At 32.8% G+C, this 12096-nt stretch overlaps 1 protein-coding gene across 1 annotated transcript; it reads right to left on the reverse strand.

The window, feature by feature from the left end:
• Positions 1-1360: 1360 nt before the first annotated feature.
• On the reverse strand, positions 1361-9643 carry LOC120341970 (heat shock cognate 71 kDa protein-like). Its single transcript, XM_039410590.2, has 12 exons — positions 9538-9643; positions 9116-9245; positions 8797-8903; positions 8217-8468; positions 7563-7686; positions 6241-6394; positions 5650-5797; positions 4436-4606; positions 3944-4105; positions 3630-3860; positions 2810-2998; positions 1361-2331 (listed from the first exon to the last, which is right to left on the reverse strand). Exons 1-12 carry the CDS (start codon positions 9601-9603, stop codon positions 2263-2265), a joined length of 1803 nt encoding a protein of 600 aa, XP_039266524.2. The 5' UTR covers positions 9604-9643; the 3' UTR covers positions 1361-2262.
• Positions 9644-12096: the final 2453 nt, after the last annotated feature.

A 12096-nucleotide genomic window follows, 5' to 3' on the forward strand; every position in this document is an offset into this window, starting at 1 on the left:
TAGATAGAGCTAGCTATTTAAATTTCCAATTAGTAACCGATTCCTGAAACCTTTCTGTTTCTGAGTCTTAATAAAACTACATTCATGTCATTGATGGGAATAAAATGACCTTCATGTCATTGTTGTCACAATTTTCAATAGGCCAGGTCATATGTGTAATAGCATGTTATTTCAGCTCCGTGGAATTTCTATGTAAGCACATCTTGATATAAAAATAAAATAATTTATCGTCTCTCCTTGTGTGATATATTGTTTCTGAGACAATATCACGTCATTTACGCTCCATGTAATTATTCATCTGACGCAAAACGTCGATATACACTCATTCAGTAACACTACACACCAAAGAGTATGAACACCAAAGACCTATTTTAATCCTTGTAACCTGATGTTCAAACTAGTTTCCAAACGAAAAACATATATAAAGAGAGAGAGAGAGATTTATTTTTCGTCAACCAGAAAAAATAATGTAAAAGCAACAATAAAAATATATACAATAACATAGGTAAAGTTTTTTGGTATAGACTTGGAGGAACGATACGACCATACGGTCATCAGATTCAGCTCTCCCCAAGCGCTTCCTGTCAGCATACTGTTGTTGCCAAATTCTCAGCAGTGCGTGATCTAAAACTATTTTCTATTTTCAGATTTCGGTATACATACGCAACAAACGCAATAGTGACACTATTAATATAAATATCAGTCTCTTTCACCCGAAAACAATATAACATTACAGAAAAGTAAGTCTACTTTGTAAGAGTTATCCAATATTCGACCTCAACAGGACTTTATACCAGCAAAAGCATATTGAATTCAGATTTAGATGTTGGACTAAAATACGCGAAATATAGAATTCAATATAAAACTTTGCGAGTATTGCAACTAATACTAATTATTTTATTTAGGGACTATTACAAACTATTTAAATTGGAAAAATCCGTGAAATAGTTAAACATAGACAAGCCCAATAACTTTATTGCATTTTTTCAAAAAATTTCGTGGTTTCCCCCAATTGATTGAAGTATTGTATAAGCAAAACCGTGCATAGTAACCTAAATGTATTTAAAATTTTCGCCTCCGAATATTTTAATTGGCATTTTGGCAATTGGGACTTACTATTGTCAACAAATGTCCTTCAAAACTTCTTACACAATTATGCAATAAAGTAATGAACTAAACCATTTGTAACATATTTTTGTCTAGAGAATTTTTATGACAAAATGTGTATATCAGTATTTTATTGAATCTGCTACAATTATTCTATTTTCCTGCTGATCGTTTTTGGAAAACTTTTCTGTTTATTTTCCACAAAGACATCAATCTTACATGACATGGTGTTGAATTAAAACATATATATCAACTAACTCGTAGCTCCCTGAATTGTGCAATCTGAAGCAAATATTTTAACTAATTGGGAAAGATGAATATTCATCAGAAGCAGGACATTGACACACAATAATTAAGTGAGTCCTCGTAAACTGATACCAATTGCTGTAACAAGCACATATATGGACCGCTTCTTGTCAGAATCTTATATGATAGCCTATTTCTATTTTCTGAATTCATACTCAGTCAGAAATGTATGACGCAAACTGGTTGATGTATTTTACAATTCACTGATGGGTAAGCAGTAGGCCACAATATAGGCAAACAATATAAAGCACATGAGTCAATAAACAACGCTTGAATACCGACACTGTTAGAAATATTAGTTTATATCAACTGGAAAATATGCAATGAAATATCTTCAAGTTCTCCACTTTGTGTAACCTAATATCAGAAGTCATCACGACTTTATACCAGCAAAGAACTAATGCATAAAGCAACACAACATTAGGATGAAATACAAATACTAGATATTATTTTAGGGTATGACTTAAAAGACTAGGAACGATACAGTTTGATATAAAAATTTGCGAGGGATTGCAACAAATGCTAAATTTACTTACAGTTAAATGTTTCATCAAGAGAACATTGTATTTGAAGCCAAAGAATCAGTGAAAAACTTAAATAAATAAAACAACGAATTTTGATATTTTCTTTGAATATTCAAACAAAATTTATATAACTATATATAAGAAATAGTGACACATTCTGCAGTTTATATAAAAATTGTTTTTATAAAAACTGTTTTTACAACAATTTATAGTTTGTTCATATAGCAAATTATCATTCTTATGTAGTAATTGAAATTCATTTGTTTCAAACTTGTCGTTGAAGAGCTGACAAATCATCATTAAACCTAGAAGATCATTTATTCAACTAATCATTCCATAGTTGCTCCAATTCTTTTTTCTTTGCTTCTAAATGGGACATTTCCACAGGTTCCTTCTGGAAAATGATAATTCCACTAAATATTCGGACAAATGGCTACAGTAATTTCTTGTCAGAGATTTAAATTTTTCACAGTCCTCACAACGAAAAAAAAATATTAAATCATTGCTTCGCATACTTGGAATAAATAAAACAAAACAATACCGTTTGCGCCACTGTTTGTGTAATCAGTTCACGCAACCCAATTATGTGAAGTATTTTACATTTAGTTCTTTTATCTGTTATGCCTTAATATTAAATAAATAAAAATAACATGAAATCCAAATTACGAGTTAGTTTGTCCATTATGATTACCAGCGCATTTACGATAACAACCCTTTCCGATACTATTTTCCTACTGTCTAAGAATACTAAAAACAACAACAACATATTTACAAAACGATTAATAGTTCCATTTTGTTTGCAATAATTTTAGTAAATTGAAGGCAAATGATGTTTTGATTTGTAATACAATATAAATAAGGCGCACATCTACCTTGTTTATATCCAACCAATGTAGAATTTCAGTTACTTTGCTCATCAAAGATTCTTTTTGGCGTGTTGTGAGATATTTTTGGCTCATTTTGTCTTTGACACTGTATGCAAAATCTTCAAGAGCATTCATTGCCTTACTTCGCTGTTTCAATTCTTCGTCTTTTTGTCTAAACTTCTCTGCTTCTCGTACCTTAATATGATATTTTCTTGCTTGAGGTCAATGTTTAAGCAGTGGCCTACTTTTCTAATTATTTTCATCGGCTCTAGTATATAAGGTTATTTGCAATATATGGTTGGAACTAGATATTGCAATTAATAGAATACAACTCTCGGTTGCTAGACATTCATTTGTATTATAAATCAGGGGTTAGCACAATTAAATGTCGGTCGACCATATAGCCGACATTTAGCTGGTCCACACACAAAAATTAGTTTTTTCATGTACACAAACAAATATTTATTTATCATATAACAAAATTTTATTCATTTAATATTTTGGTGGACACTTGAAATTATGGTGTAAAATATGAGTGGAGGCTACACTAAATAAATGGCTGTTGACCATCTCTGTTATAAACCTTTTTTTAAATGAACTTTATAATGAATTTTTTTTTAAAATAACTTGAAAAATATTTTTTTTTTTCGTGGTTGAATAGTTTTTTTTTCTGGATTATTGGAACTGTAGCATTAGGGAATATAGCTTATCTAAATTTTTTGAATAAATATTAGTCGGTATAGATTAGTGAAATGTTTGAAAAAACATGCTTTGGGGAAAAAAAGCATTTGTATGTATAAAATAAATAGAGTTTTACATAATTTACCATTTGCTTTATCTCTCTTTCACTCAATCGTCCTTTGTCTCTTGCAATCGTTATTTCACTTGAATTTCCGGTGATCTTCTCAATCGCTTTGACATGAAGAATCCCGCTTGCGTTAATCTCAAAAAGTACTCTGACTTTCCCTTCTTTCCTTGGTGCGGGTGGAATCCCCGATATAGTAAATGCACCCAGAAAGTGATTTTCTTTTGTTAAAGCTCGCTCACCTTCGAATATCTAAAACACAATACATGTTTAATTAGGAAACTATAAAATTCAAGTAATATAGACCAAGTCATTTTTAAAATTCCTAAAAAGACCTTTAGTATCATTTTTTCTTGATTGTCTTTAAGGGTTTGCCGATTGTTCCACTTTTTGGTAGGAATCGTCGTGTTACGTGGAATAATGACACCCATTTCGCGACTCTTATTTTCTATTCCGATTGAAAGCGGAATTACATCTTGAAGAACAAATTCTTCCATCTGAGGTAAATAAATTTACAAAAATAATATTTAGTACAATTTATTGATAATTTTCTTACATTAAAGTTAAGTAAATTTTAAAATAAAAAAGATGACAATGTTATACGCAAATTTAATAGTCTGTTAAAACTACGCAGTAGTATTTTTGGCTTTTGACAACTGTTGCTGCTTTATTTGTCTGTCAGTGACACGTCAATTACATATTCATGGTAGAGATTATTCTTTATTTCGGAAACATTTTACTGTTAACATCTATCCAGCTGAGCTACGTTAATACATACAACGTAACTTCTTTGTTTTAGGCTATTATGTATATCGCCTGATACGTACAACAGTGTCCTTTCCTGTAACAAGCGAAAACGCATATGCTGCGGCACCATAAGCAACTGCCTCGTCAGGGTTGATCGTTCTTTTAAGTTCCATGTAGTCAAAAAACTTTTCTAGCATTTCTCTGATTTTTGGTATTCTTGTTGAACCCCCCACGAGTACAACGTCATCAATCTAAAACACGAGTTTTATAAATAATACAATACGAAAAGATATGTAAAATATTCAAATCAATATTGAGGATTTCAAATTTCCAATTAAAATTATCTATATCAAGGGAATAGAAAATAGGTATACAAGCAAATATAAAAACTGAATAATTAAAACTTTACATCAGGGGTCGGCAACCTTTTGTCGCTTGCGGGCCAAAAGTAAAGGTTGCAAGTCATTGGTGGACCGCAGAAATTTTTGAAAGTTGAAGACCGAACGGATAATACTTGTTATTATAAAAATCGGACAATGATACATTTCTCGAATAGAATATAGATTTATTTCTTCATTGCATTGCATTTAAAAACATTCCATTTGAATATCTTTGGCGCCATTAAAACCTTTAAACTTAGCATCAAGTTTTTTGCGCTTTGTTGCCATTTGTCTATTTATAATACAATTATAGGCTCATTAAACATCAAGTAATTGTGAATTTTAAACTTATTAGAAATAATATAATTTAGTCTATACACAAGTGTCTCACAATAAATTTTGTTACGTCAAGAATATAATCTTCAAAACAGCTGTTTTGTCACTATAATTCAGAGTCGCGGGGCTTATATTAATTCGCGGGCCGGATCGCCGTAGGTTGCCGACCCCTGCTTTACATACTGTTCATGAAATTGTATTAGCAGATTCTGATAATTAAGATAAAGGTTGCTAAATATTAGCTTCAAGATCAATATTCAAAATACCTGAACGTTGTCACTTGTAACAGTATATATCAATATAAGTTTCAGATAACGGAAGTCAGGTAGCCAGGATAAAAATTGAAAAACGAAACAATAGAGTTCTGTGAAGTAATATTCTATTTACTTCTGATGAGTCAATTTTTTGGGTAGTTGTAAAGTAATTTATGTCAAACTAATAACAAATAAAAATATTTCAATAAATTTTTATCGTATTCAATAGATGGTATTGGTGACAGAGAAACCTATAAAAAGGTAGATTGTACAGAAGGTTAAATTTCCTGTTCAAATTTCCCATAAGCTTTTTTTTTAACTTACATTCTCTTTCTCGATCCCGGAATCAGTAAGAGTATTCTTCACAGTATCAAGAGTTCTTTTAAAGTAGTCGAAATTCAGGTTTTCAAATTTTGCTCGAGAAATTCCGCTGCGCAAATCATATCCGCCTTGCAATGCATCGACTTGAACCCTGGACAAATAAAATATAACAAGTTTTCAATATTATCAAGTATACAACATTTTAAATAAGTACATTTTGTGCTTTTTCCAAATCGTAGGCATATTTGCTTTCAAAGTAGAACTTATTTTAATCAAACTAATTTACGTCGAAGAGTACAACGTATTTTGAATTAAAATCAATTAAAGATATGCAGATATTTAACCTTCTATCAACTAGGTTAAACAAATATAAGATCGGCAATATTTTGTATATGATTACCTGGTCTTTGTAGTAAAACTACTCATTTTTTAAACAAAATAGCTGATGTCAGTTTGTATGCCAGATATTTAATAAGATTACATCAAGCGTGCGAATAGTAAATTGTACGCTATGATGCTGATGTATTTCGTTTCCACACATTGACTCATTTTCCGAAACAAGACCGGAAATGGTGATGTAAAATTTGAATTTACTTAGCCTGGGTTGATGAAGACAATTTTCTTTTTGCTTCTTCGCACACTACTCGAAGCCTGTTCAATGCTCTTTTATTATCGGATATATTTTCACCGTGTTGCTGTTTGAACTCAGAAATGAAATGTTCTACTAGTTTGTTATCAAAGTCCTCACCTGAATTGGGCCGAATAACAAATAAAATGTATATATAAATAAACAGGTAAATATATAGCTTGACCTCAGTTTATACAGGGTGATCAGACCAAGTGTAGACAAATGTTTATTAAAATATCTACAATATAAAATGTGAAAAAGAAAAAATTATTTTTCAGAAAATAGCATTATAAAGATAAATAATAGAATTCTTTGCTATTTTTCGATAAAATTTGTCTTTGCCTTTACTACACGCCTCGTTCTGTTTGGAACTTGACTGCACGAGGCACGCAGGGTTTTTTCCGAATTTTGTCCCAACATGTCATCAATCTAAGCTCTAGAGGAGTTGTTTTCAATCTGAGGTACACACACAACTAGTGGTACGCAAGCAGCTTTGAAATATTGCAACAATTAACTTTTGTATTCGCTGGACAGCGTTAATAGCGCTACCAATCCTTGTCTTTAGAGATCGCCCTTGCCCGTTGCTGTCCACCAAAAACGGAACGGGCATGTTTCGCCGTGTTTGCGTGTTACGTCACAGTGCGTCTGCATTAATAAATCGACAAATAAGGTGGCGGCTAGTACCGGTACTGATCAAAGTGTATTCTTACAAGGTTTCGAATAATTTAGTGGTTATGATATGATTTATTGTGACGCAACGCGCAAAATGGCAAAAACATGCCCTTTCGTTATAAGTAGACAGTAACGGGCTAGGGCGATATCTAAAGACAAGGAGTGGAAGCGCTATGAACGCAGTTTAGCAAATACAAAAGGTAATTGTTGCAATAATTCGAAGGTGCTCTCGTATCACTTGAAATACTTCCGCGTATCACTAGTGGCGCGCGTAACTCAGATTGAGAACAACTTCCCTAAGTCTAGGGCATAGATTGATGACTTGTTGGGACAAATTTCAGACGACGCCATGCGTACCTCGTTCAGTCAAGTTCCAATCAGATCGAGGCGTGTAGGGAAGGCAAAGGCAAATTTTATTTTAAAATAGCAATGAATTCTATTATTTATCTTTATAATGCTATTTTCTGCAAAAAAAAATTTTTCTCCCTTACATTCATATTGTAGATATTTTAATAAACATTTGTCTACACTTGGTCTGATCACCCTATATATTTACCGTTATCATAGATACCAATTTTTATTATGACATATAAACTAAACTATCTCTTTATCTCACCCCCTAAATGAGTGTCTCCTCCTGTCGCCTTCACAAAAAACTTGCGGCCCTTAATTTCCACGATAGTTACGTCAAAAGTGCCTCCTCCAAGATCAAAAATGAGTACGTTACGTTCACTTTTACACTAATTGAAATGTTAATAATATCTTAATTAGCTAATATCAAGCATGTTAGCCAATAAAAAAATTAACCGTTGTTACCATCTCCATTAAAAGGAGAATAAATAAATTAATTTTGTCTATTGTTTACGCGCGTTGTGTGACACATAATATTTCTGTCAGCCAGAAATACGAATGTGTGATGAAATGTGAACAAAAACTTAATATTATTAGCATGAAACGTACACTGATTTTTGGGCGTTCTATAAGTATGTGTACCAATATAGAGGTAACTATTTTTATTTGCCAACTTTACATCAAGTCGTGAACGTTGACTAATAACAACTATGGGAAGGGGATGTATTCTAATGGATAGCACAGACTGTCATCAAACTCGCAATAGAAATGAAATGAGAAAAATCGGAATAAAATTGAGGTCTAACCCTAACCTGGTACCCATACTACGGGAGTACCGATATTTGGTGCGAATATAAAACTTTGGATAATCGAAATATTTTTCAGATATTATTATATATCATTGTCAAGCTCGTATCACCTGTCTATCGAGTCCGTAAGCCACAGCAGCCGCAGTCGGCTCATTGATCATGCCAATAACGTTGAGTCCTGCAATTTCACCAGCATCACGAGTTGCTTTTCGTTGGGCATCATTGAAATATGCAGGGACTGTAATTACTGCATCAGTTACGGTTTCACCCAAGAATGCCTCAGCTGTGTTTTTCATTTCTTCCAGAACCATGGCACTGATTTGTTCAGGGCAGAATATATTACTTTTGTAACTATGGATTACCTGAAACAATAATTCGACATACAATTTGAGCTTTTCCAAGTGACTCACGAGTCTTTCTGCCCATGAACAAATATGTATTTCTGTAATGTTTCGTTGGACCAACTTCAGTCTTTCTCAGATATAGACAATTCAATTAAATATGTGGTTGAACTATGTATGTTCGAGAAAGTTTGACCTTGGTCAGATCTGCCGGTAGGGGAACTTAGAGGGAGTATAAGAAGTTAGTTCTGCAGAAACCCAATTCACAGCATAATTTGTGCTTGTTATATTGAATTCAAAAATATATAAAAATTACTAATAAAAACTCTTATGAAAACATGCGACATACCGGTATTTTAGGCTTGTTGTCATCATCAATAACGGAAAATCCCCATAATTTTGTATCAGCTTGAACCGAAGGATCATCGTAGGTTCGTCCAATCAAACGCTTGATTTCTGGAATAAAATATCATGTTGTAATGCAAATTTTATTGTAATTTATAATAATGAAATTGCGAGAACAGACACGGTGTGTTGTCAGTTCAAACTTCTATTTTTTTTATAATTTGTTGATGGTTTCTCTTATTACAGCATATAGTTACATTATTCACAACAATTATTTAATGTGAGTGTATTATTTCAAGGCAAGATATTTGGGTAAAACTCACGGCAAAGTGTATTCGTATAATTTGAGGTTACGTCTTCTTTAGCTGCTTCGCCAACAAGTCTTTCATCCATCGTAAACGATACGTAGGACGGGGTTACGCGATTTCCTCTATCATTGGCAATAATTTCAACCTACGAAATAAAAATAGCTTCAATGCGACAAGCTAAGTAATGTGTATGTACTGAGATTTTATAATTCAGTTTTGTTCTATATGCCTATTTGAAAATTTCACAGCAACGATTGGAATCTAAAGTCTCTACATGAAAATTAATATACGTTTATGAACACGTTATAAACATTAATTAAAGTTTCCTAGGAATAGTCAGCGTGGTTTCAGGTCTCAACCTATTTTTATAAACGTATTTGATTCTATTGTTATTGAAACATTTATGGCTATTTTGCTTCTAACTAGGGTATACTTACCCTTCCATTTCTGAAAGCTGCCACACATGAATTTGTTGTCCCCAAGTCTATTCCTATTGTCGGCATATCTTTTATTGAATGGTAATGTATAATATACAGATAAAGAGAAACTACAACAAAAATCAAAAAAATTGAAAACCAATTAAATGTTGCTTTCGTTATAAAGCTTTCCGGTCAAGAAAAATCACAATTACAAGTCGGTTTGGTAACCTTTGCAATTTACGTAATATTTCCGGGTTATATTCAATAAATATACTCAATTTTGCACACATGCTTTTGATCCCATATTGCGCATAAGATTCAAGCTAAACTCGATTCGACTGAAGGGTTTGAGCGTTTCTGTTTGGAGAAGGTAAGTAATAAGAAAAACAATAAAAAGACTAACTTTTCACTTTGAAATTTACTGTTTAGATTTGATGGAAGTGGCGTTATACCTAAAGTATTTTATATGGAAAGGTTTGTCAAGGACATTACTCAGCTCTTTATTTTTTTTTTTGAAGTCAATGTCTAATTCCCATAGTTTTGAGGTTCGATTTCGGCGATGTTAGCGGAACGAAGAACGCGTATACATAAAACCAGTATAATGACTTACTATTCAGTAATAACTTTTGGGCTTAGACTGAGTAAAGCTATTTGTTGTCAAGTCAATATTCAATAGGTTTCATGTATCAAATATAACCAGTATATTGTTGTAGCGTTAACCAAATTATTTAGCATGGGTCGAGCTTAACGTCTCCAATATATTCAGTACATGCTTGGCTATTTAAAGTGCAACAGGCATATGCAACCAATCTCACAAAAAAATTATCAAAAACTTTTTAAGCTGTGGTCATTGTATGGACATGAGAATAAACGTCTCATTATCTGTAGCCCATCCTTTCCAAACTCTAATTCAAGTGAGCAATAAGTTACGGAATCACAAAATGCCAATCATGCCTTGAACAAATTTGGATAGCTAGATAAAGAGAGATGTTACGACTCTGCACAATATTGTCATTATCATTACCACATTGTCCTTTCATTCTCACAAGGACAGAAGCTAGACAATTAAACAAACGCTAGAAGCCTTCCGAATAGAATAGAAAGCTTGCAATCAAAAGTTAACAGTAAAATTTATCTTATTTCATTGAAAACTGAAATATGTATCCCGCTAGGTATAAGCACAATCATAGCTTCTTTAAAAACTAATATTATCGATGCTATTATTACAGAAGGGTCTATTTTTATACAAGTCATATTACATTGTTGTGCAGCTTGACTAACCCACGAAGTAGACAAATCGAAGCACATTCAAACTGACTTTTGTTATACACTTAAAATAGACGCAAACTTCAAAATTCCAGCAGATTCGTAAATAAGATATACTTGAAGACAGTTGTGCATAACAATTCACAATCAAGTAGTATCTTTGTTTGAGTCAGTCTTACATTACATTACCACTCGTTGTCAATAATATACTTTGGTGATTTATTGATGGCTTGGTCTAGTATGCACCTTGTTAGTAGAAACCTGATTGTCTTCTAATATCTTATGATCACTACTTAAAATTAACACAAGTTGCACATTTCGTTTAACGAATCTAATTCCTATTATTCTAGGACCATAGAATTTATTACTACCATCCTTCGTCATATTATTCTGGCAATGTTATAGTATGTGGTTCTACGTTCAATACATATTACGGCCGTGGAATTTATGTAAACAATGACCTCTACTAAAGCGAAACGTGCTCCTTGGTCAGTGAGATTTTATTGTAATTTTCACATAAAATGAACTCGTTCTGTTTAAAAATCTATCTTTATTTACTCGGTAAATAGATTGTGCTGTGTAATTTATAACTACCTAAGCTCACATATTGTATTCGGCTCGAAGATTCTAAATTAGTCAGATTATTTAATTTCACCCATGGGCTGTGAATTGAACGCCGTTCTGCGAACTTTTTGATCTATTAAAAGTGAGCTTTGTTCCCTTTGTGATATAAAATATCTTTATAAAAACGTTACAGAGACAGACGTTGTCATCCGTGACACAAACACATTTACGTAAGCTAAAAGTCACTCAACTTCTGCATTCTTTTAAGCCAATTTATCAATTTACGTTCGAAACGCGTATGTACAATACGTACGATGGTGTATACATCCTTGGCCAGCAGAGAATGCGCGTGAATAATAGTAATTAAAATCCAAATAATATCTCGCCATATCCGATCGTGTATGTTATGGGTGTATTTTTGAACAAGAGGTGATTCAGTCTGATACGGAAGTTTATGACGTTCGCGTAGGCAGAAAGAAGCAAGCATAGAATATTTGTTCAAAGTAAGCTATTGTGTAGCTCGGCATATTATTTTGTTGCTGATGTGTTTGGTCGCATGCAGTTTACTTATAGAAAATGCTTATACCTAACAATTTTCCAGAGAAAAAGATATTAATTTAGAAAGGTTTTAAGAAGAATTGGCGTGCCGTTTACCCAAAGTTTTATTGTCTACTGCAGGCGCCATGGGCCATGACGATAAATTGCACTAACAGCTTACCTGTGCGAAGCGATTAACGCTTGTAATGA

This window comes from Styela clava, chromosome 3, assembly GCF_964204865.1.
Source record: "Styela clava chromosome 3, kaStyClav1.hap1.2, whole genome shotgun sequence".
Taxonomy (NCBI): Eukaryota; Metazoa; Chordata; class Ascidiacea; order Stolidobranchia; family Styelidae; genus Styela; species Styela clava.

Coding starts and splice junctions, on each gene's coding strand:
- LOC120341970 (XM_039410590.2), bottom strand. CDS start 9,603: ATGCCGACAATAGGAATAGACTTGGGGACAACAAATTCATGTGTGGCA. Junction 8,469..8,796: donor ACAACAAGCCTAAAATACCG/GTATGTCGCATG, acceptor TTATTGTTTCAG/GTAATCCATAGTTACAAAAG. Junction 7,687..8,216: donor CTTACGGACTCGATAGACAG/GTGATACGAGCT, acceptor CATTTCAATTAG/TGTAAAAGTGAACGTAACGT.